At 49.0% G+C, this 23,978-nt stretch overlaps 1 protein-coding gene across 1 annotated transcript in view; it reads right to left on the reverse strand.

Moving 5' to 3' along the window:
• Window positions 1-23,978, reverse strand: part of LOC148169772 (uncharacterized) — a 45,932-nt gene that overhangs the window by 15,091 nt on the left and 6,863 nt on the right. The window contains exons 15-29 of the mRNA XM_088044230.1: window positions 21,512-21,553; window positions 18,470-18,511; window positions 18,153-18,204; window positions 17,378-17,463; window positions 16,827-16,878; window positions 16,412-16,449; window positions 13,868-13,918; window positions 12,152-12,202; window positions 10,304-10,330; window positions 10,153-10,174; window positions 9,812-9,897; window positions 7,656-7,825; window positions 2,568-7,238; window positions 1,544-2,288; window positions 228-1,438 (exon numbers count right to left, since the gene is read on the reverse strand). Coding sequence (XP_087900356.1) covers window positions 228-1,438; window positions 1,544-2,288; window positions 2,568-7,238; window positions 7,656-7,825; window positions 9,812-9,897; window positions 10,153-10,174; window positions 10,304-10,330; window positions 12,152-12,202; window positions 13,868-13,918; window positions 16,412-16,449; window positions 16,827-16,878; window positions 17,378-17,463; window positions 18,153-18,204; window positions 18,470-18,511; window positions 21,512-21,553 — 7,346 coding nt within the window. The remainder of the gene's footprint in view (window positions 1-227; window positions 1,439-1,543; window positions 2,289-2,567; window positions 7,239-7,655; window positions 7,826-9,811; window positions 9,898-10,152; window positions 10,175-10,303; window positions 10,331-12,151; window positions 12,203-13,867; window positions 13,919-16,411; window positions 16,450-16,826; window positions 16,879-17,377; window positions 17,464-18,152; window positions 18,205-18,469; window positions 18,512-21,511; window positions 21,554-23,978) is intronic.

Below are 23,978 nucleotides of genomic sequence, written 5' to 3' on the forward strand. Positions count from 1 at the left end.
ATTTCGCTCGTCGAAGAATCAGTTATTGTGCTTGCTGGAGTTGTTGAGGTTTCAGCAGCGCCGGTTGAGCTAGTGGTAATTTCGCTCGTCGAAGAATCAGTTTTTGTGCTTACTGGAGTCGTTGAGGTCTCAGCAGCACCAGTCGAGCTAGTGGTAATTTCGCTCGTCGAAGAATCAGTTATTGTGCTTGCTGGAGTTGTTGAGGTTTCAGCAGCGCCGGTTGAGCTAGTGGTAATTTCGCTCGACGAAGAGTCAGTTATTGTGCTTGCTGGAGTTGTTGAGGTTTCAGCAGCGCCGGTTGAGCTAGTGGTAATTTCGCTCGTCGAAGAATCAGTTTCTGTGCTTACTGGAGTTGTTGAGGTCTCAGCAGCGCCAGTTGAGCTAGTGGTAATTTCGCTCGTAGAAGAATCTGTTTCTGTACTTGCTGGAGTTGTTGAGGTCTCAGCAGCGCCGGTTGAGCTAGTGGTAATTTCGCTCGTTGAAGAATCTGTTTCTGTACTTGCTGGAGTTGTTGAGGTTTCAGAAGCGCCGGTTGAGCTAGTGGTAATTTCGCTCGTCGAAGAATCAGTTATTGTGCTTGCCGGAGTTGTTGAGGTTTCAGCAGCGCCGGTTGAGCTAGTGGTAATTTCGCTCGTCGAAGAATCAGTTTCTGTGCTTGCCGGAGTTGTTGAGGTTTCAGCAGCGCCGGTTGAGCTAGTGGTAATTTCGCTCGTCGAAGAATCAGTTTCTGTGCTTGCTGGAGTTGTTGAGGTCTCAGCAGCGCCAGTTGAGCTAGTGGTAATTTCGCTGGTAGAAGAATCTGTTTCTGTACTTGCTGGAGTTGTTGAGGTCTCAGCAGCGCCGGTTGAGCTAGTGGTAATTTCGCTCGTCGAAGAATCAGTTATTGTGCTTGCTGGAGTTGTTGAAGTTTCAGCAGCGGCGGTTGAGCTAGTGGTAATTTCGCTCGACGAAGAGTCAGTTATTGTGCTTGCTGGAGTTGTTGAGGTTTCAGCAGCGCCGCTTGAGCTAGTGGTAATTTCGCTCGTCGAAGAATCAGTTATTGTGCTTGCTGGAGTTGTTGAGGTTTCAGCAGCGCCGGTTGAGCTAGTGGTAATTTCGCTCGTCGAAGAATCAGTTTTTGTGCTTACTGGAGTCGTTGAGGTCTCAGCAGCACCAGTCGAGCTAGTGGTAATTTCGCTCGTCGAAGAATCAGTTATTGTGCTTGCTGGAGTTGTTGAGGTTTCAGCAGCGCCGCTTGAGCTAGTGGTAATTTCGCTCGTCGAAAAATCAGTTATTGTGCTTGCTGGAGTTGTTGAGGTTTCAGCAGCGCCGGTTGAGCTAGTGGTAATTTCGCTCGTTGAAGAATCTGTTTCTGTACTTGCTGGAGTTGTTGAGGTTTCAGAAGCGCCGGTTGAGCTAGTGGTAATTTCGCTCGTCGAAGAATCAGTTATTGTGCTTGCTGGATTTCTTGAGGGTTCAGCAGCGCCGGTTGAGCTAGTGGTGATTTCGCTCGTCGAAGAATCAGTTATTGTGCTTCCTGGAGTTGTTGAGGTTTCAGCAGCGCCGCTTGAGCTAGTGGTAATTTCGCTCGTCGAAGAATCAGTTATTGTGCTTGCTGGAGTCGTTGAGGTTTCAGCAGCGCCGGTTGAGCTAGTGGTAATTTCGCTCGTCGAAGAATCAGTTTCTGTGCTTGCTGGAGTTGTTGAGGTCTCAGCAGCGCCAATTGAGCTAGTGGTAATTTCGCTCGTTGAAGAATCTGTTTCTGTACTTGCTGGAGTTGTTGAGGTCTCAGCAGCGCCGGTTGAGCTAGTGGTAATTTCGCTCGTAGAAGAATCAGTTATTGTGCTTGCTAGAGTTGTTGAGGTTTCAGCAGCGCCGCTTGAGCTAGTGGTAATTTCGCTCGTCGAAGAATCAGTTATTGTGCTTGCTGGAGTTGTTGAGGTTTCAGCAGCGCCGGTTGAGCTAGTGGTAATTTCGCTCGTTGAAGAGTCAATTATTGTGCTTGCTGGAGTTGTTGAGGTCTCAGCAGCGCCAGTTGAGCTAGTGGTAATTTCGCTGGTAGAAGAATCTGTTTCTGTACTTGCTGGAGTTGTTGAGGTCTCAGCAGCGCCGATTGAGCTAGTGGTAATTTCGCTCGTCGAAGAGTCAGTTATTGTGCTTGCTGGAGTTGTTGAGGTTTCAGCAGCTCCGCTTGAGATAGTGGTAATTTCGCTCGTCGAAGAATCAGTTATTGTGCTTGCTGGAGTTGTTGAGGTTTCAGCAGCGCCGGTTGAGCTAGTGGTAATTTCGCTGGTAGAAGAATCTGTTTCTGTACTTGCTGGAGTTGTTGAGGTCTCAGCAGCGCCGATTGAGCTAGTGGTAATTTCGCTCGTCGAAGAGTCAGTTATTGTGCTTGCTGGAGTTGTTGAGGTCTCAGCAGCGCCGGTTGAGCTAGTGGTAATTTCGCTCGTCGAAGAATCAGTTTTTGTGCTTGCTGGAGTCGTTGAGGTCTCAGCAGCACCAGTCGAGCTAGTGGTAATTTCGCTCGTCGAAGAATCAGTTATTGTGCTTGCTGGAGTTGTTGAGGTTTCAGCAGCGCCGGTTGAGCTAGTGGTAATTTCGCTCGTCGAAGAATCAGTTATTGTGCTTCCTGGAGTTGTTGAGGTTTCAGCAGCGCCGCTTGAGCTAGTGGTAATTTCGCTCGTCGAAGAATCAGTTATTGTGCTTGCTGGAGTTGTTGAGGTTTCAGCAGCGCCGGTTGAGCTAGTGGTAATTTCGCTCGTCGAGGAGTCAGTTATTGTGCTTGCTGGAGTTGTTGAGGTTTCAGCAGCGCCGGTTGAGCTAGTGGTAATTTCGCTCGTCGAAGAATCAGTTTCTGTGCCTACTGGAGTTGTTGAGGTCTCAGCAGCGCCAGTTGAGCTAGTGGTAATTTCGCTCGTAGAAGAATCTGTTTCTGTACTTGCTGGAGTTGTTGAGGTCTCAGCAGCGCCGGTTGAGCTAGTGGTAATTTCGCTCGTTGAAGAATCTGTTTCTGTACTTGCTGGAGTTGTTGAGGTTTCAGAAGCGCCGGTTGAGCTAGTGGTAATTTCGCTCGTCGAAGAATCAGTTATTGTGCTTGCTGGAGTTGTTGAGGTTTCAGCAGCGCCGGTTGAGCTAGTGGTAATTTCGCTCGTTGAAGAGTCAATTATTGTGCTTGCTGGAGTTGTTGAGGTTTCAGCAGCGCCGGTTGAGTTAGTGGTAATTTCGCTCGTCGAAGAATCAGTTTCTGTGCTTGCTGGAGTTGTTGAGGTCTCAGCAGCGCCGATTGAGCTAGTGGTAATTTCGCTCGTCGAAGAGTCAGTTATTGTGCTTGCTGGAGTTGTTGAGGTTTCAGCAGCGCCGGTTGAGCTAGTGGTAATTTCGCTCGTTGAAGAATCTGTTTCTGTACTTGCTGGAGTTGTTGAGGTTTCAGAAGCACCGGTTGAGCTAGTGGTAATTTCGCTCGTCGAAGAATCAGTTATTGTGCTTGCTGGAGTTGTTGAGGTTTCAGCAGCGCCGGTTGAGCTAGTGGTAATTTCGCTCGTCGAAGAATCAGTTATTGTGCTTCCTGGAGTTGTTGAGGCTTCAGCAGCGCCGGTTGAGTTAGTGGTAATTTCGCTCGTCGAAGAATCAGTTTCTGTGCTTGCTGGAGTTGTTGAGGTCTCAGCAGCGCCAGTCGAGCTAGTGGTAATTTCGCTCGTAGAAGAATCTGTTTCTGTACTTGCTGGAGTTGTTGAGGTCTCAGCAGCGCCGGTTGAGCTAGTGGTAATTTCGCTCGTTGAAGAATCTGTTTCTGTACTTGCTGAAGTTGTTGAGGTTTCTGAAGCGCCGGTTGAGCTAGTGGTAATTTCGCTCGTCGAAGAATCAGTTATTGTGCTTGCTGGAGTTGTTGAGGTTTCAGCAGCGCCGGTTGAGCTAGTGGTAATTTCGCTCGTCGAAGAATCAGTTATTGTGCTTGCTGGAGTTGTTGAGGTTTCAGCAGCGCCGGTTGAGCTAGTGGTAATTTCGCTCGTTGAAGAGTCAGTTATTGTGCTTGCTGGAGTTGTTGAGGTTTCAGCAGCGCCGGTTGAGCTAGTGGTAATTTCGCTCGTCGAAGAATCAGTTATTGTGCTTGCTGGAGTTGTTGAGGTTTCAGCAGCGCCGCTTGAGCTAGTGGTAATTTCGCTCGTCGAAGAATCAGTTATTGTGCTTGCTGGAGTTGTTGAGGTTTCAGCAGCGCCGGTTGAGCTAGTGGTAATTTCGCTCGTCGAAGAATCAGTTATTGTGCTTGCTGGAGTTGTTGAGGTTTCAGCAGCGCCGGTTGAGCTAGTGGTAATTTCGCTCGTTGAAGAGTCAGTTATTGTGCTTGCTGGAGTTGTTGAGGTTTCAGAAGCGCCGGTTGAGCTAGTGGTAATTTCGCTCGTCGAAGAATCAGTTATTGTGCTTGCTGGAGTTGTTGAGGTTTCAGCAGCGCCGGTTGAGCTAGTGGTAATTTCGCTCGTCGAAGAATCAGTTTCTGTGCTTGCCGGAGTTGTTGAGGTCTCAGCAGCACCAGTCGAGCTAGTGGTAATTTCGCTCGTCGAAGAATCAGTTATTGTGCTTGCTGGAGTTGTTGAAGTTTCAGCAGCGCCGCTTGAGCTAGTGGTAATTTCGCTCGTCGAAGAATCAGTTATTGTGCTTGCTGGAGTTGTTGAGGTTTCAGCAGCGCCGCTTGAGCTAGTGGTAATTTCGCTCGTCGAAGAATCAGTTATTGTGCTTGCTGGAGTTGTTGAGGTTTCAGCAGCGCCGGTTGAGCTAGTGGTAATTTCGCTCGTCGAAGAATCAGTTATTGTGCTTGCTGGAGTTGTTGAGGTTTCAGCAGCGCCGGTTGAGCTAGTGGTAATTTCGCTCGTCGAAGAATCAGTTATTGTGCTTGCTGGAGTTGTTGAGGTTTCAGCAGCGCCGGTTGAGCTAGTGGTAATTTCGCTCGTTGAAGAGTCAGTTATTGTGCTTGCTGGAGTTGTTGAGGTTTCAGCAGCGCCGGTTGAGCTAGTGGTAATTTCGCTCGTCGAAGAATCAGTTATTGTGCTTGCTGGAGTTGTTGAGGTTTCAGCAGCGCCGCTTGAGCTAGTGGTAATTTCGCTCGTCGAAGAATCAGTTATTGTGCTTGCTGGAGTTGTTGAGGTTTCAGCAGCGCCGGTTGAGCTAGTGGTAATTTCGCTCGTCGAAGAATCAGTTATTGTGCTTGCTGGAGTTGTTGAGGTTTCAGCAGCGCCGGTTGAGCTAGTGGTAATTTCGCTCGTCGAAGAATCAGTTTCTGTGCTTGCCGGAGTTGTTGAGGTCTCAGCAGCACCAGTCGAGCTAGTGGTAATTTCGCTCGTCGAAGAATCAGTTATTGTGCTTGCTGGAGTTGTTGAGGTCTCAGCAGCACCAGTCGAGCTAGTGGTAATTTCGCTCGTCGAAGAATCAGTTATTGTGCTTGCTGGAGTTGTTGAGGTCTCAGCAGCACCAGTCGAGCTAGTGGTAATTTCGCTCGTCGAAGAATCAGTTATTGTGCTTGCTGGAGTTGTTGAGGTTTCAGCAGCGCCGCTTGAGCTAGTGGTAATTTCGCTCGTCGAAGAATCAGTTATTGTGCTTGCTGGAGTTGTTGAGGTTTCAGCAGCGCCGGTTGAGCTAGTGGTAATTTCGCTCGTCGAAGAGTCAGTTATTGTGCTTGCTGGTGTTGTTGAGGTTTCAGCAGCGCCGCTTGAGCTAGTGGTAATTTCGCTCGTCGAAGAATCAGTTATTGTGCTTGCTGGAGTTGTTGAAGTTTCAGCAGCGCCGCTTGAGCTAGTGGTAATTTCGCTCGTCGAAGAATCAGTTATTGTGCTTGCTGGAGTTGTTGAGGTTTCAGCAGCGCCGGTTGAGCTAGTGGTAATTTCGCTCGTCGAAGAATCAGTTTCTGTGCTTGCCGGAGTTGTTGAGGTCTCAGCAGCACCAGTCGAGCTAGTGGTAATTTCGCTCGTCGAAGAATCAGTTATTGTGCTTGCTGGAGTTGTTGAGGTCTCAGCAGCACCAGTCGAGCTAGTGGTAATTTCGCTCGACGCAGAATCAGTTATTGTGCTTGCTGGAGTTGTTGAGGTCTCAGCAGCACCAGTCGAGCTAGTGGTAATTTCGCTCGTCGAAGAATCAGTTATTGTGCTTGCTGGAGTTGTTGAGGTCTCAGCAGCACCAGTCGAGCTAGTGGTAATTTCGCTCGTCGAAGAATCAGTTATTGTGCTTGCTGGAGTTGTTGAGGTCTCAGCAGCACCAGTCGAGCTAGTGGTAATTTCGCTCGTCGAAGAATCAGTTATTGTGCTTGCTGGAGTTGTTGAGGTCTCAGCAGCACCAGTCGAGCTAGTGGTAATTTCGCTCGTCGAAGAATCAGTTATTGTGCTTGCTGGAGTTGTTGAGGTCTCAGCAGCACCAGTCGAGCTAGTGGTAATTTCGCTCGTCGAAGAATCAGTTATTGTGCTTGCTGGAGTTGTTGAGGTTTCAGCAGCGCCGGTTGAGCTAGTGGTAATTTCGCTCGTCGAAGAATCAGTTTCTGTGCTTGCCGGAGTTGTTGAGGTCTCAGCAGCACCAGTCGAGCTAGTGGTAATTTCGCTCGTCGAAGAATCAGTTATTGTGCTTGCTGGAGTTGTTGAGGTCTCAGCAGCACCAGTCGAGCTAGTGGTAATTTCGCTCGTCGAAGAATCAGTTATTGTGCTTGCTGGAGTTGTTGAGGTCTCAGCAGCACCAGTCGAGCTAGTGGTAATTTCGCTCGTCGAAGAATCAGTTATTGTGCTTGCTGGAGTTGTTGAGGTCTCAGCAGCACCAGTCGAGCTAGTGGTAATTTCGCTCGTCGAAGAATCAGTTATTGTGCTTGCTGGAGTTGTTGAGGTCTCAGCAGCACCAGTCGAGCTAGTGGTAATTTCGCTCGTCGAAGAATCAGTTATTGTGCTTGCTGGTGTTGTTGAGGTTTCAGCAGCGCCGCTTGAGCTAGTGGTAATTTCGCTCGTCGAAGAATCAGTTTCTGTGCTTGCCGGAGTTGTTGAGGTCTCAGCAGCACCAGTCGAGCTAGTGGTAATTTCGCTCGTCGAAGAATCAGTTATTGTGCTTGCTGGAGTTGTTGAGGTCTCAGCAGCGCCGGTTGAGATAGTGGTAATTTCGCTCGACGAAGAATCAGTTGCTGTGCTTGCTGGAGTTGTTGAGGTTACAGCAGCGCCGGTTGAGCTAGTGGTAATTTCGCTCGTCGAAGAATCAGTTATTGTGCTTGCTGGAGTTGTTGAGGTTTCAGCAGCGCCGGTTGAGCTAGTGGTAATTTCGCTCGTCGAAGAATCAGTTTCTGTGCTTCCTGGAGTTGTTGAGGTCTCAGCAGCACCAGTCGAGCTAGTGGTAATTTCGCTCGTCGAAGAATCAGTTATTGTGCTTGCTGGAGTTGTTGAGGTCTCAGCAGCACCAGTCGAGCTAGTGGTAATTTCGCTCGATGAAGAATCAGTTATTGTGCTTGCTGGAGTTGTTGAGGCTTCAGCAGCGCCGCTTGAGCTAGTGGTAATTTCGCTCGTCGAAGAATCAGTTATTGTGCTTGCTGGAGTTGTTGAGGTTTCAGCAGCGCCGCTTGAGCTAGTGGTAATTTCGCTCGTCGAAGAATCAGTTATTGTGCTTGCTGGAGTTGTTGAGGTTTCAGCAGCGCCGGTTGAGCTAGTAGTAATTTCGCTCGCCGAAAAATCAGTTTCTGTGCTTGCCGGAGTTGTTGAGGTCTCAGCAGCACCAGTCGAGCTAGTGGTAATTTCGCTCGTCGAAGAATCAGTTATTGTGCTTGCTGGAGTTGTTGAAGTTTCAGCAGCGCCGGTTGAGCTAGTGGTAATTTCGCTCGTCGAAGAATCAGTTTCTGTGCTTGCCGGAGTTGTTGAGGTCTCAGCAGCACCAGTCGAGCTAGTGGTAATTTCGCTCGTCGAAGAATCAGTTATTGTGCTTGCTGGAGTTGTTGAGGTTTCAGCAGCGCCGGTTGAGCTAGTAGTGATTTCGCTCGTCGAAGAATCAGTTATTGTGCTTGCTGGAGTTGTTGAGGTTTCAGCAGCGCCGGTTGAGCTAGTGGTAATTTCGCTCGTCGAAGAATCAGTTATTGTGCTTGCTGGAGTTGTTGAGGTTTCAGCAGCGCCGCTTGAGCTAGTGGTAATTTCGCTCGTCGAAAAATCAGTTATTGTGCTTGCTGGAGTTGTTGAGGTTTCAGCAGCGCCGGTTGAGCTAGTGGTAATTTCGCTCGTCGAAGAAACAGTTTCTGTGCTTCCTGGAGTTGTTGAGGTCTCAGCAGCACCAGTCGAGCTAGTGGTAATTTCGCTCGTCGAAGAATCAGTTATTGTGCTTGCTGGAGTTGTTGAGGTCTCAGCAGCACCAGTCGAGCTAGTGGTAATTTCGCTCGACGAAGAATCAGTTATTGTGCTTGCTGGAGTTGTTGAGGCTTCAGCAGCGCCGCTTGAGCTAGTGGTAATTTCGCTCGTCGAAGAATCAGTTATTGTGCTTGCTGGAGTTGTTGAGGTTTCAGCAGCGCCGCTTGAGCTAGTGGTAATTTCGCTCGTCGAAGAATCAGTTATTGTGCTTGCTGGAGTTGTTGAGGTTTCAGCAGCGCCGGTTGAGCTAGTAGTAATTTCGCTCGTCGAAAAATCAGTTTCTGTGCTTGCCGGAGTTGTTGAGGTCTCAGCAGCACCAGTCGAGCTAGTGGTAATTTCGCTCGTCGAAGAATCAGTTATTGTGCTTGCTGGAGTTGTTGAAGTTTCAGCAGCGCCGGTTGAGCTAGTGGTAATTTCGCTCGTCGAAGAATCAGTTTCTGTGCTTGCCGGAGTTGTTGAGGTCTCAGCAGCACCAGTCGAGCTAGTGGTAATTTCGCTCGTCGAAGAATCAGTTATTGTGCTTGCTGGAGTTGTTGAGGTTTCAGCAGCGCCGGTTGAGCTAGTAGTGATTTCGCTCGTCGAAGAATTAGTTATTGTGCTTGCTGGAGTTGTTGTGGTTTCAGCAGCGCCGCTTGAGCTAGTGGTAATTTCGCTCGTCGAAGAATCAGTTATTGTGCTTGCTGGAGTTGTTGAGGTTTCAGCAGCGCCGGTTGAGCTAGTGGTAATTTCGCTCGTCGAAGAATCAGTTTCTGTGCTTCCTGGAGTTGTTGAGGTCTCAGCAGCACCAGTCGAGCTAGTGGTAATTTCGCTCGTCGAAGAATCAGTTATTGTGCTTGCTGGAGTTGTTGAGGTCTCAGCAGCACCAGTCGAGCTAGTGGTAATTTCGCTCGTCGAAGAATCAGTTATTGTGCTTGCTGGAGTTGTTGAGGTCTCAGCAGCACCAGTCGAGCTAGTGGTAATTTCGCTCGACGAAGAATCAGTTATTGTGCTTGCTGGAGTTGTTGAGGCTTCAGCAGCGCCGCTTGAGCTAGTGGTAATTTCGCTCGTCGAAGAATCAGTTATTGTGCTTGCTGGAGTTGTTGAGGTTTCAGCAGCGCCGCTTGAGCTAGTGGTAATTTCGCTCGTCGAAGAATCAGTTATTGTGCTTGCTGGAGTTGTTGAGGTTTCAGCAGCGCCGGTTGAGCTAGTAGTAATTTCGCTCGTCGAAAAATCAGTTTCTGTGCTTGCCGGAGTTGTTGAGGTCTCAGCAGCACCAGTCGAGCTAGTGGTAATTTCGCTCGTCGAAGAATCAGTTATTGTGCTTGCTGGAGTTGTTGAAGTTTCAGCAGCGCCGGTTGAGCTAGTGGTAATTTCGCTCGTCGAAGAATCAGTTTCTGTGCTTGCCGGAGTTGTTGAGGTCTCAGCAGCACCAGTCGAGCTAGTGGTAATTTCGCTCGTCGAAGAATCAGTTATTGTGCTTGCTGGAGTTGTTGAGGTTTCAGCAGCGCCGGTTGAGCTAGTAGTGATTTCGCGCGTCGAAGAATCAGCTATTGTGCTTGCTGGAGTTGTTGAGGTTTCAGCAGCGCCGGTTGAACTAGTGGTGATTTCGCTCGTCGAAGAATCAGTTTCTGTGCTTGCCGGAGTTGTTGAGGTCTCAGCAGCACCAGTCGAGCTAGTGGTAATTTCGCTCGTCGAAGAATCAGTTATTGTGCTTGCTGGAGTTGTTGAGGTTACAGCAGCGCCGGTTGAGCTAGTGGTAATTTCGCTCGTCGAAGAATCAGTTATTGTGCTTGCTGGAGTTGTTGAGGTCTCAGCAGCGCCGGTTGAGATAGTGGTAATTTCGCTCGACGAAGAATCAGTTGCTGTGCTTGCTGGAGTTGTTGAGGTTACAGCAGCGCCGGTTGAGCTAGTGGTAATTTCGCTCGTCGAAGAATCAGTTATTGTGCTTGCTGGAGTTGTTGAGGTCTCAGCAGCGCCGGTTGAGATAGTGGTAATTTCGCTCGACGAAGAATCAGTTGCTGTGCTTGCTGGAGTTGTTGAGGTTACAGCAGCGCCGGTTGAGCTAGTGGTAATTTCGCTCGTCGAAGAATCAGTTATTGTGCTTGCTGGAGTTGTTGAGGTTTCAGCAGCGCCGCTTGAGCTAGTGGTAATTTCGCTCGTCGAAGAATCAGTTATTGTGCTTGCTGGAGTTGTTGAAGTTTCAGCAGCGCCGGTTGAGCTAGTAGTAATTTCGCTCGTCGAAGAATCAGTTATTGTGCTGGCTGGAGTTGTTGAGGATTCAGCAGCGCCGGTTGAGCTAGTGGTAATTTCGCTCGTCGAAGAATCAGTTATTGTGCTTGCTGGAGTTGTTGAGGTTTCAGCAGCGCCGGTTGAGCTAGTGGTAATTTCGCTCGTCGAAGAATCAGTTATTGTGCTTGCTGAAGTTGTTGAGGTTTCAGCAGCGCCGGTTGAGCTAGTGGTAATTTCGCTCGTCGAAGAATCAGTTATTGTGCTGGCTGGAGTTGTTGAGGATTCAGCAGCGCCGGTTGAGCTAGTGGTAATTTCGCTCGTCGAAGAATCAGTTATTGTGCTTGCTGGAGTTGTTGAGGTTTCAGCAGCGCCGGTTGAGCTAGTGGTAATTTCGCTCGTCGAGGAATCAGTTATTGTGCTTGCTGAAGTTGTTGAGGTTTCAGCAGCGCCGGTTGAGCTAGTGGTAATTTCGCTCGTCGAAGAATCAGTTATTGTGCTGGCTGGAGTTGTTGAGGATTCAGCAGCGCCGGTTGAGCTAGTGGTAATTTCGCTCGTCGAAGAATCAGTTATTGTGCTTGCTGGAGTTGTTGAGGTCTCAGCAGCGCCGGTTGAGATAGTGGTAATTTCGCTCGTCGAAGAATCAGTTTCTGTGCTTGCCGGAGTTGTTAAGGTCTCAGCAGCACCAGTCGAGCTAGTGGTAATTTCGCTCGTCGAAGAATCAGTTATTGTGCTTGCTGGAGTTGTTGAAGTTTCAGCAGCGCCGGTTGAGCTAGTAGTAATTTCGCTCGTCGAAGAATCAGTTATTGTGCTGGCTGGAGTTGTTGAGGATTCAGCAGCGCCGGTTGAGCTAGTGGTAATTTCGCTCGTCGAAGAATCAGTTATTGTGCTTGCTGGAGTTGTTGAGGTTTCAGCAGCGCCGGTTGAGCTAGTGGTAATTTCGCTCGTCGAAGAATCAGTTATTGTGCTTGCTGAAGTTGTTGAGGTTTCAGCAGCGCCGGTTGAGCTAGTGGTAATTTCGCTCGTCGAAGAATCAGTTATTGTGCTTGCTGGAGTTGTTGAGGTTTCAGCAGCGCCGCTTGAGCTAGTGGTAATTTCGCTCGTCGAAGAATCAGTTATTGTGCTTGCTGGAGTTGTTGAAGTTTCAGCAGCGCCGGTTGAGCTAGTAGTAATTTCGCTCGTCGAAGAATCAGTTATTGTGCTTGCTGGAGTTGTTGAGGTTTCAGCAGCGCCGGTTGAGCTAGTAGTGATTTCGCTCGTCGAAGAATCAGTTATTGTGCTTGCTGAAGTTGTTGAGGTTTCAGCAGCGCCGGTTGAGCTAGTGGTAATTTCGCTCGTCGAAGAATCAGTTATTGTGCTTGCTGGAGTTGTTGAGGTTTCAGCAGCGCCGCTTGAGCTAGTGGTAATTTCGCTCGTCGAAGAATCAGTTATTGTGCTTGCTGGAGTTGTTGAGGTTTCAGCAGCGCCGGTTGAGCTAGTGGTAATTTCGCTCGTCGAAGAATCAGTTTCTGTGCTTGCTGGAGTTGTTGAGGTCTCAGCAGCACCAGTCGAGCTAGTGGTAATTTCGCTCGTCGAAGAATCAGTTATTGTGCTTGCTGGAGTTGTTGAGGTTTCAGCAGCGCCGGTTGAGCTAGTAGTGATTTCGCCCGTCGAAGAATTAGTTATTGTGCTTGCTGGAGTTGTTGTGGTTTCAGCAGCGCCGCTTGAGCTAGTGGTAATTTCGCTCGTCAAAGAATCAGTTATTGTGCTTGCTGGAGTTGTTGAGGTTTCAGCAGCGCCGGTTGAGCTAGTAGTGATTTCGCTCGTCGAAGAATCAGTTATTGTGCTTGCTGGAGTTGTTGAGGTTTCAGCAGCGCCGCTTGAGCTAGTGGTAATTTCGCTCGTCGAAGAATCAGTTATTGTGCTTGCTGGAGTTGTTGAGGTTTCAGCAGCGCCGGTTGAGCTAGTGGTAATTTCGCTCGTCGAACAATCAGTTTCTGTGCTTGCTGGAGTTGTTGAGGTCTCAGCAGCACCAGTCGAGCTAGTGGTAATTTCGCTCGTCGAAGAATCAGTTATTGTGCTTGCTGAAGTTGTTGAGGTTTCAGCAGCGCCGGTTGAGCTAGTGGTAATTTCGCTCGTCGAAGAATCAGTTATTGTGCTTGCTGGAGTTGTTGAGGTTTCAGCAGCGCCGCTTGAGCTAGTGGTAATTTCGCTCGTCGAAGAATCAGTTATTGTGCTTGCTGGAGTTGTTGAGGTTTCAGCAGCGCCGGTTGAGCTAGTGGTAATTTCGCTCGTCGAAGAATCAGTTTCTGTGCTTGCTGGAGTTGTTGAGGTCTCAGCAGCACCAGTCGAGCTAGTGGTAATTTCGCTCGTCGAAGAATCAGTTATTGTGCTTGCTGGAGTTGTTGAGGTTTCAGCAGCGCCGGTTGAGCTAGTAGTGATTTCGCTCGTCGAAGAATCAGTTATTGTGCTTGCTGGAGTTGTTGAGGTTTCAGCAGTGCCGGTTGAGCTAGTAGTGATTTCGCTCGTCGAAGAATCAGTTATTGTGCTTGCTGGAGTTGTTGAGGTTTCAGCAGCGCCGCTTGAGCTAGTGGTAATTTCGCTCGTCGAAGAATCAGTTATTGTGCTTGCTGGAGTTGTTGAGGTTTCAGCAGCGCCGGTTGAGCTAGTGGTAATTTCGCTCGTCGAAGAATCAGTTTCTGTGCTTGCTGGAGTTGTTGAGGTCTCAGCAGCACCAGTCGAGCTAGTGGTAATTTCGCTCGTCGAAGAATCAGTTATTGTGCTTGCTGGAGTTGTTGAGGTCTCAGCAGCACCAGTCGAGCTAGTGGTAATTTCGCTCGTCGAAGAATCAGTTATTGTGCTTGCTGGAGTTGTTGAGGTCTCAGCAGCACCAGTCGAGCTAGTGGTAATTTCGCTCGACGAAGAATCAGTTATTGTGCTTGCTGGAGTTGTTGAGGTTTCAGCAGCGCCGGTTGAGCTAGTAGTAATTTCGCTCGTCGAAAAATCAGTTTCTGTGCTTGCCGGAGTTGTTGAGGTCTCAGCAGCACCAGTCGAGCTAGTGGTAATTTCGCTCGTCGAAGAATCAGTTATTGTGCTTGCTGGAGTTGTTGAAGTTTCAGCAGCGCCGGTTGAGCTAGTGGTAATTTCGCTCGTCGAAGAATCAGTTTCTGTGCTTGCCGGAGTTGTTGAGGTCTCAGCAGCACCAGTCGAGCTAGTGGTAATTTCGCTCGTCGAAGAATCAGTTATTGTGCTTGCTGGAGTTGTTGATGTTTCAGCAGCGCCGGTTGAGCTAGTGGTAATTTCGCTCGCCGAAGAATCAGTTTCTGTGCTTGCTGGAGTTGTTGAGGTTTCAGCAGCGCCGGTTGAGCTAGTAGTGATTTCGCTCGTCAAAGAATCAGTTATTGTGCTTGCTGGAGTTGTTGAGGTTTCAGCAGCGCCGGTTGAGCTAGTGGTAATTTCGCTCGTCGAAGAATCAGTTATTGTGCTTGCTGGAGTTGTTGAGGTTTCAGCAGCGCCGGTTGAGCTAGTATTGATTTCGCTCGTCGAAGAATCAGTTATTGTGCTTGCTGGAGTTGTTGAGGTTTCAGCAGCGCCGCTTGAGCTAGTGGTAATTTCGCTCGTCGAAGAATCAGTTATTGTGCTTGCTGGAGTTGTTGAGGTTTCAGCAGCGCCGGTTGAGCTAGTCGTAATTTCGCTCGTCGAAGAATCAGTTTCTGTGCTTGCTGGAGTTGTTGAGGTCTCAGCAGCACCAGTCGAGCTAGTGGTAATTTCGCTCGTCGAAGAATCAGTTATTGTGCTTGCTGGAGTTGTTGAGGTCTCAGCAGCACCAGTCGAGCTAGTGGTAATTTCGCTCGTCGAAGAATCAGTTATTGTGCTTGTTGGAGTTGTTGAGGTCTCAGCAGCACCAGTCGAGCTAGTGGTAATTTCGCTCGACGAAGAATCAGTTATTGTGCTTGCTGGAGTTGTTGAGGCTTCAGCAGCGCCGCTTGAGCTAGTGGTAATTTCGCTCGTCGAAAAATCAGTTTCTGTGCTTGCCGGAGTTGTTGAGGTCTCAGCAGCACCAGTCGAGCTAGTGGTAATTTCGCTCGTCGAAGAATCAGTTATTGTGCTTGCTGGAGTTGTTGAGGTTTCAGCAGCGCCGGTTGAGCTAGTGGTAATTTCGCTCGTCGAAGAATCAGTTATTGTGCTTGCTGGAGTTGTTGAGGTTTCAGCAGCGCCGGTTGAGCTAGTGGTAATTTCGCTCGTCGAAGAATCAGTTTCTGTGCTTGTCGGAGTTGTTGAGGTCCCAGCAGCACCAGTCGAGCTAGTGGTAATTTCGCTCGTCGAAGAATCAGTTATTGTGCTTGCTGGAGTTGTTGAGGTTTCAGCAGCGCCGGTTGAGCTAGTAGTGATTTCGCTCGTCGAAGAATCAGTTATTGTGCTTGCTGGAGTTGTTGAGGTTTCAGCAGCGCCGGTTGAGCTAGTGGTAATTTCGCTCGTCGAAGAATCAGTTATTGTGCTTGCTGGAGTTGTTGAGGTTTCAGCAGCGCCGGTTGAGCTAGTAGTGATTTCGCTCGTCGAAGAATCAGTTATTGTGCTTGCTGGAGTTGTTGAGGTTTCAGCAGCGCCGGTTGAGCTAGTGGTAATTTCGCTCGTCGAAGAATCAGTTATTGTGCTTGCTGGAGTTGTTGAGGTTTCAGCAGCGCCGGTTGAACTAGTGGTGATTTCGCTCGTCGAAGAATCAGTTTCTGTGCTTGCCGGAGTTGTTGAGGTCTCAGCAGCACCAGTCGAGCTAGTGGTAATTTCGCTCGTCGAAGAATCAGTTATTGTGCTTGCTGGAGTTGTTGAGGTCTCAGCAGCACCAGTCGAGCTAGTGGTAATTTCGCTCGTCGAAGAATCAGTTATTGTGCTTGCTGGAGTTGTTGAGGTCTCAGCAGCACCAGTCGAGCTAGTGGTAATTTCGCTCGTTGAAGAATCAGTTATTGTGCTTGCTGGAGTTGTTGAGGTCTCAGCAGCACCAGTCGAGCTAGTGGTAATTTCGCTCGTCGAAGAATCAGTTATTGTGCTTGCTGGAGTTGTTGAGGTTTCAGCAGCGCCGCTTGAGCTAGTGGTAATTTCGCTCGTCGAAGAATCAGTTATTGTGCTTACTGGAGTTGTTGAGGTTTCAGCAGCGCCGGTTGAGCTAGTGGTAATTTCGCTCGTCGAAGAATCAGTTATTGTGCTTGCTGGAGTTGTTGAGGTTTCAGCAGCGCCGGTTGAGCTAGTAGTGATTTCGCTCGTCGAAGAATCAGTTATTGTGCTTGCTGGAGTTGTTGAGGTCTCAGCAGCACCAGTCGAGCTAGTGGTAATTTCGCTCGACGAAGAATCAGTTATTGTGCTTGCTGGAGTTGTTGAGGTTTCAGCAGCGCCGGTTGAGCTAGTGGTAATTTCGCTCGTCGAAGAATCAGTTTCTGTGCTTGCTGGAGTTGTTGAGGTCTCAGCAGCACCAGTCGAGCTAGTGGTAATTTCGCTCGTCGAAGAATCAGTTATTGTGCTTGCTGGAGTTGTTGAGGTCTCAGCAGCACCAGTCGAGCTAGTGGTAATTTCGCTCGTCGAAGAATCAGTTATTGTGCTTGCTGGAGTTGTTGAGGTCTCAGCAGCACCAGTCGAGCTAGTGGTAATTTCGCTCGACGAAGAATCAGTTATTGTGCTCGCTGGAGTTGTTGAGGCTTCAGCAGCGCCGCTTGAGCTAGTGGTAATTTCGCTCGTCGAAGAATCAGTTATTGTGCTTGCTGGAGTTGTTGAGGTCTCAGCAGCACCAGTCGAGCTAGTGGTAATTTCGCTCGTTGAAGAATCAGTTATTGTGCTTGCTGGAGTTGTTGAGGTCTCAGCAGCACCAGTCGAGCTAGTGGTAATTTCGCTCGTCGAAGAATCAGTTATTGTGCTTGCTGGAATTGTTGAAGTTTCAGCAGCGCCGGTTGAGCTAGTGGTAATTTCGCTCGTCGAAGAATCAGTTTCTGTGCTTGCCCGAGTTGTTGAGGTCTCAGCAGCACCAGTCGAGCTAGTGGTAATTTCGCTCGTCGAAGAATCAGTTATTGTGCTTGCTGGAGTTGTTGAGGTTTCAGCAGCGCCGGTTGAGCTAGTGGTAATTTCGCTCGTCGAAGAATCAGTTTCTGTGCTTGTCGGAGTTGTTGAGGTCTCAGCAGCGCCGGTTGAGCTAGTGGTAATTTCGCTCGTCGAAGAATCAGTTTCTGTGCTTGCCGGAGTTGTTGAGGTCTCAGCAGCACCAGTCGAGCTAGTGGTAATTTCGCTCATCGAAGAATCAGTTATTGTGCTTGCTGGAGTTGTTGAGGTTTCAGCAGCGCCGGTTGAGCTAGTAGTGCTTTCGCTCGACGAAGAATCAGTTGCTGTGCTTGTTGGAGTTGTTGAGGTTTCAGCAGCGCCGGTTGAGCTAGTGGTAATTTCGCTCGTCGAAGAATCAGTTATTGTGCTTGCTGGAGTTGTTGAGGTTTCAGCAGCACCAGTCGAGCTAGTGGTAATTTCGCTCGTCGAAGAATCAGTTATTGTGCTCGCTGGAGTTGTTGAGGTCTCAGCAGCACCAGTCGAGCTAGTGGTAATTTCGCTCGACGAAGAATCAGTTATTGTGCTTGCTGGAGTTGTTGAGGTTTCAGCAGCGCCGGTTGAGCTAGTGGTAATTTCGCTCGTCGAAGAATCAGTTTCTGTGCTTGTCGGAGTTGTTGAGGTCTCAGCAGCGCCGGTTGAGCTAGTGGTAATTTCGCTCGTCGAAGAATCAGTTATTGTGCTTGCTGGAGTTGTTGAGGTTTCAGCAGCGCCGGTTGAGCTAGTGGTAATTTCGCTCGTCGAAGAATCAGTTTCTGTGCTTGCTGGAGTTGTTGAGGTCTCAGCAGCGCCGGTTGAGCTAGTAGTGCTTTCGCTCGACGAAGAATCAGTTGCTGTGCTTGTTGGAGTTGTTAAGGTTTCAGCAGCGCCGGTTGAGCTAGTGGTAATTTCGCTCGTCGAAGAATCAGTTATTGTGCTTGCTGGAGTTGTTGAGGTTTCAGCAGCACCAGTCGAGCTAGTGGTAATTTCGCTCGTCGAAGAATCAGTTATTGTGCTCGCTGGAGTTGTTGAGGTCTCAGCAGCACCAGTCGAGCTAGTGGTAATTTCGCTCGACGAAGAATCAGTTATTGTGCTTGCTGGAGTTGTTGAGGTTTCAGCAGCGCCGGTTGAGCTAGTGGTAATTTCGCTCGTCGAAGAATCAGTTTCTGTGCTTGTCGGAGTTGTTGAGGTCTCAGCAGCGCCGGTTGAGCTAGTGGTAATTTCGCTCGTCGAAGAATCAGTTATTGTGCTTGCTGGAGTTGTTGAGGTTTCAGCAGCGCCGGTTGAGCTAGTGGTAATTTCGCTCGTCGAAGAATCAGTTTCTGTGCTTGCTGGAGTTGTTGAGGTCTCAGCAGCACCAGTCGAGCTAGTGGTAATTTCGCTCGTCGAAGAATCAGTTATTGTGCTTGCTGGAGTTGTTGAGGTTTCAGCAGCGCCGGTTGAGCTAGTGGTAATTTCGCTCGTCGAAGAATCAGTTTCTGTGCTTGTCGGAGTTGTTGAGGTCTCAGCAGCGCCGGTTGAGCTAGTGGTAATTTCGCTCGTCGAAGAATCAGTTATTGTGCTTGCTGGAGTTGTTGAGGTTTCAGCAGCGCCGGTTGAGCTAGTAGTGCTTTCGCTCGACGAAGAATCAGTTGCTGTGCTTGTTGGAGTTGTTGAGGTTTCAGCAGCGCCGGTTGAGCTAGTGGTAATTTCGCTCGTCGAAGAATCAGTTTCTGTGCTTGCTGGAGTTGTTGAGGTCTCAGCAGCGCCGGTTGAGCTAGTGGTAATTTCGCTCGTCGAAGAATCAGTTATTGTGCTTGCTGGAGTTGTTGAGGTTTCAGCAGCGCCGGTTGAGCTAGTGGTAATTTCGCTCGTCGAAGAATCAGTTTCTGTGCTTGCTGGAGTTGTTGAGGTCTCAGCAGCGCCGGTTGAGCTAGTAGTGCTTTCGCTCGACGAAGAATCAGTTGCTGTGCTTGTTGGAGTTGTTGAGGTTTCAGCAGCGCCGGTTGAGCTAGTAGTAATTTCGCTCGTCGAAGAATCAGTTATTGTGCTTGCTGGAGTTGTTGAGGTTTCAGCAGCACCAGTCGAGCTAGTGGTAATTTCGCTCGTCGAAGAATCAGTTATTGTGCTCGCTGGAGTTGTTGAGGTCTCAGCAGCACCAGTCGAGCTAGTGGTAATTTCGCTCGACGAAGAATCAGTTATTGTGCTTGCTGGAGTTGTTGAGGTTTCAGCAGCGCCGGTTGAGCTAGTGGTAATTTCGCTCGTCGAAGAATCAGTTTCTGTGCTTGCTGGAGTTGTTGAGGTCTCAGCAGCACCAGTCGAGCTAGTGGTAATTTCGCTCGACGAAGAATCAGTTATTGTGCTTGCTGGAGTTGTTGAGGTTTCAGCAGCGCCGCTTGAGCTAGTGGTAATTTCGCTCGTCGAAGAATCAGTTATTGTGCTTGCTGGAGTTGTTGAGGTTTCAGCAGCGCCGGTTGAACTAGTGGTGATTTCGCTCGTCGAAGAATCAGTTTCTGTGCTTGCCGGAGTTGTTGAGGTCTCAGCAGCACCAGTCGAGCTAGTGGTAATTTCGCTCGTCGAAGAATCAGTTATTGTGCTTGCTGGAGTTGTTGAGGTCTCAGCAGCACCAGTCGAGCTAGTGGTAATTTCGCTCGTCGAAGAATCAGTTATTGTGCTTGCTGGAGTTGTTGAGGTCTCAGCAGCACCAGTCGAGCTAGTGGTAATTTCGCTCAACGAAGAATCAGTTATTGTGCTTGCTGGAGTTGTTGAGGTCTCAGCAGCACCAGTCGAGCTAGTGGTAATTTCCCTCGTCGAAGAATCAGTTATTGTGCTTGCTGGAGTTGTTGAGGTCTCAGCAGCACCAGTCGAGCTAGTGGTAATTTCGCTCGTCGAAGAATCAGTTATTGTGCTTGCTGGAGTTGTTGAGGTTTCAGCAGCGCCGGTTGAGCTGGTGGTAATATCGCTCGTCGAAGAATCAGTTATTGTGCTTGCTGGAGTTGTTGAGGTTTCAGCAGCGCCGGTTGAGCTAGTGGTAATTTCGCTCGTCGAAGAATCAGTTATTGTGCTTCCTGGAGTTGTTGAGGTTTCAGCAGCGCCGCTTGAGCTAGTGGTAATTTCGCTCGTCGAAGAATCAGTTATTGTGCTTGCTGGAGTTGTTGAGGTTTCAGCAGCGCCGGTTGAGCTAGTGGTAATTTCGCTCGTCGAAGAATCAGTTATTGTGCTTCCTGGAGTTGTTGAGGCTTCAGCAGCACCAGTCGAGCTAGTGGTAATTTCGCTCGTCGAAGAATCAGTTATTGTGCTTGCTGGAGTTGTTGAGGTTTCAGCAGCGCCGGTTGAGCTAGTGGTAATTTCGCTCGTCGAAGGATCAGTTTCTGTGCTTGCTGGAGTTGTTGAGGTCTCAGCAGCACCAGTCGAGCTAGTGGTAATTTTGCTCGTCGAAGAATCAGTTATTGTGCTTGCTGGAGTTGTTGAGGTCTCAGCAGCACCAGTCGAGCTAGTGGTAATTTCGCTTGTCGAAGAATCAGTTATTGTGCTTGCTGGAGTTGTTGAGGTCTCAGCAGCACCAGTCGAGCTAGTGGTAATTTCGCTCGACGAAGAATCAGTTATTGTGCTTGCTGGAGTTGTTGAGGTTTCAGCAGCGCCGGTTGAGCTAGTGGTAATTTCGCTCGTCGAAGAATCAGTTTCTGTGCTTGCCGGAGTTGTTGAGGTCTCAGCAGCACCAGTCGAGCTAGTGGTAATTTCGCTCGTCGAAGAATCAGTTATTGTGCTTGTTGGAGTTGTTGAGGTCTCAGCAGCACCAGTCGAGCTAGTGGTAATTTCGCTCGACGAAGAATCAATTATTGTGCTTGCTGGAGTTGTTGAGGCTTCAGCAGCGCCGCTTGAGCTAGTGGTAATTTCGCTCGTCGAAAAATCAGTTTCTGTGCTTGCCGGAGTTGTTGAGGTCTCAGCAGCACCAGTCGAGCTAGTGGTAATTTCGCTCGTCGAAGAATCAGTTATTGTGCTTGCTGGAGTTGTTGAGGTTTCAGCAGCGCCGGTTGAGCTAGTGGTAATTTCGCTCGTCGAAGAATCAGTTATTGTGCTTGCTGGGGTTGTTGAGGTTTCAGCAGCGCCGGTTGAGCTAGTGGTAATTTCGCTCGTCGAAGAATCAGTTTCTGTGCTTGTCGGAGTTGTTGAGGTCCCAGCAGCACCAGTCGAGCTAGTGGTAATTTCGCTCGTCGAAGAATCAGTTTCTGTGCTTGTCGGAGTTGTTGAGGTCCCAGCAGCACCAGTCGAGCTAGTGGTAATTTCGCTCGTCGAAGAATCAGTTATTGTGCTTGCTGGAGTTGTTGAGGTTTCAGCAGCGCCGGTTGAGCTAGTAGTGATTTCGCTCGTCGAAGAATCAGTTATTGTGCTTGCTGGAGTTGTTGAGGTTTCAGCAGCGCCGGTTGAGCTAGTAGTGATTTCGCTCGTCGAAGAATCAGTTATTGTGCTTGCTGGAGTTGTTGAGGTTTCAGCAGCGCCGGTTGAGCTAGTGGTAATTTCGCTCGTCGAAGAATCAGTTTCTGTGCTTGTCGGAGTTGTTGAGGTCTCAGCAGCGCCGGTTGAGCTAGTGGTAATTTCGCTCGTCGAAGAATCAGTTATTGTGCTTGCTGGAGTTGTTGAGGTTTCAGCAGCGCCGGTTGAGCTAGTGGTAATTTCGCTCGTCGAAGAATCAGTTTCTGTGCTTGCTGGAGTTGTTGAGGTCTCAGCAGCACCAGTCGAGCTAGTGGTAATTTCGCTCGTCGAAGAATCAGTTATTGTGCTTGCTGGAGTTGTTGAGGTTTCAGCAGCGCCGGTTGAGCTAGTGGTAATTTCGCTCGTCGAAGAATCAGTTTCTGTGCTTGTCGGAGTTGTTGAGGTCTCAGCAGCGCCGGTTGAGCTAGTGGTAATTTCGCTCGTCGAAGAATCAGTTATTGTGCTTGCTGGAGTTGTTGAGGTTTCAGCAGCGCCGGTTGAGCTAGTAGTGCTTTCGCTCGACGAAGAATCAGTTGCTGTGCTTGTTGGAGTTGTTGAGGTTTCAGCAGCGCCGGTTGAGCTAGTGGTAATTTCGCTCGTCGAAGAATCAGTTTCTGTGCTTGCTGGAGTTGTTGAGGTCTCAGCAGCGCCGGTTGAGCTAGTGGTAATTTCGCTCGTCAAAGAATCAGTTATTGTGCTTGCTGGAGTTGTTGAGGTTTCAGCAGCGCCGGTTGAGCTAGTGGTAATTTCGCTCGTCGAAGAATCAGTTATTGTGCTTGCTGGAGTTGTTGAGGTTTCAGCAGCACCAGTCGAGCTAGTGGTAATTTCGCTCGTCGAAGAATCAGTTATTGTGCTCGCTGGAGTTGTTGAGGTCTCAGCAGCACCAGTCGAGCTAGTGGTAATTTCGCTCGACGAAGAATCAGTTATTGTGCTTGCTGGAGTTGTTGAGGTTTCAGCAGCGCCGGTTGAGCTAGTGGTAATTTCGCTCGTCGAAGAATCAGTTTCTGTGCTTGCTGGAGTTGTTGAGGTCTCAGCAGCACCAGTCGAGCTAGTGGTAATTTCGCTCGACGAAGAATCAGTTATTGTGCTTGCTGGAGTTGTTGAGGTTTCAGCAGCGCCGCTTGAGCTAGTGGTAATTTCGCTCGTCGAAGAATCAGTTATTGTGCTTGCTGGAGTTGTTGAGGTTTCAGCAGCGCCGGTTGAACTAGTGGTGATTTCGCTCGTCGAAGAATCAGTTTCTGTGCTTGCCGGAGTTGTTGAGGTCTCAGCAGCACCAGTCGAGCTAGTGGTAATTTCGCTCGTCGAAGAATCAGTTATTGTGCTTGCTGGAGTTGTTGAGGTCTCAGCAGCACCAGTCGAGCTAGTGGTAATTTCGCTCGTCGAAGAATCAGTTATTGTGCTTGCTGGAGTTGTTGAGGTCTCAGCAGCACCAGTCGAGCTAGTGGTAATTTCGCTCAACGAAGAATCAGTTATTGTGCTTGCTGGAGTTGTTGAGGTCTCAGCAGCACCAGTCGAGCTAGTGGTAATTTCCCTCGTCGAAGAATCAGTTATTGTGCTTGCTGGAGTTGTTGAGGTCTCAGCAGCACCAGTCGAGCTAGTGGTAATTTCGCTCGTCGAAGAATCAGTTATTGTGCTTGCTGGAGTTGTTGAGGTTTCAGCAGCGCCGGTTGAGCTGGTGGTAATATCGCTCGTCGAAGAATCAGTTATTGTGCTTGCTGGAGTTGTTGAGGTTTCAGCAGCGCCGGTTGAGCTAGTGGTAATTTCGCTCGTCGAAGAATCAGTTATTGTGCTTCCTGGAGTTGTTGAGGTTTCAGCAGCGCCGCTTGAGCTAGTGGTAATTTCGCTCGTCGAAGAATCAGTTATTGTGCTTGCTGGAGTTGTTGAGGTTTCAGCAGCGCCGGTTGAGCTAGTGGTAATTTCGCTCGTCGAAGAATCAGTTATTGTGCTTCCTGGAGTTGTTGAGGCTTCAGCAGCACCAGTCGAGCTAGTGGTAATTTCGCTCGTCGAAGAATCAGTTATTGTGCTTGCTGGAGTTGTTGAGGTTTCAGCAGCGCCGGTTGAGCTAGTGGTAATTTCGCTCGTCGAAGGATCAGTTTCTGTGCTTGCTGGAGTTGTTGAGGTCTCAGCAGCACCAGTCGAGCTAGTGGTAATTTTGCTCGTCGAAGAATCAGTTATTGTGCTTGCTGGAGTTGTTGAGGTCTCAGCAGCACCAGTCGAGCTAGTGGTAATTTCGCTTGTCGAAGAATCAGTTATTGTGCTTGCTGGAGTTGTTGAGGTCTCAGCAGCACCAGTCGAGCTAGTGGTAATTTCGCTCGACGAAGAATCAGTTATTGTGCTTGCTGGAGTTGTTGAGGTTTCAGCAGCGCCGGTTGAGCTAGTGGTAATTTCGCTCGTCGAAGAATCAGTTTCTGTGCTTGCCGGAGTTGTTGAGGTCTCAGCAGCACCAGTCGAGCTAGTGGTAATTTCGCTCGTCGAAGAATCAGTTATTGTGCTTGCTGGAGTTGTTGAGGTTTCAGCAGCGCCGGTTGAGCTAGTGGTAATTTCGCTCGTCGAAGGATCAGTTTCTGTGCTTGCTGGAGTTGTTGAGGTCTCAGCAGCACCAGTCGAGCTAGTGGTAATTTTGCTCGTCGAAGAATCAGTTATTGTGCTTGCTGGAGTTGTTGAGGTCTCAGCAGCACCAGTCGAGCTAGTGGTAATTTCGCTCGTCGAAGAATCAGTTATTGTGCTTGCTGGAGTTGTTGAGGTTTCAGCAGCGCCGGTTGAGCTAGTGGTAATTTCGCTCGTCGAAGAATCAGTTTCTGTGCTTGCCGGAGTTGTTGAGGTCTCAGCAGCACCAGTCGAGCTAGTGGTAATTTCGCTCGTTGAAGAATCAGTTATTGTGCTTGCTGGAGTTGTTGAGGTCTCAGCAGCACCAGTCGAGCTAGTGGTAATTTCGCTCGACGAAGAATCAGTTATTGTGCT

This window comes from Gnatocerus cornutus, chromosome 8, assembly GCF_029298725.1.
Source record: "Gnatocerus cornutus isolate USDA-ARS CGAHR chromosome 8, icGnaCorn1.1, whole genome shotgun sequence".
Lineage (NCBI taxonomy): Eukaryota > Metazoa > Arthropoda > Insecta > Coleoptera > Tenebrionidae > Gnatocerus > Gnatocerus cornutus.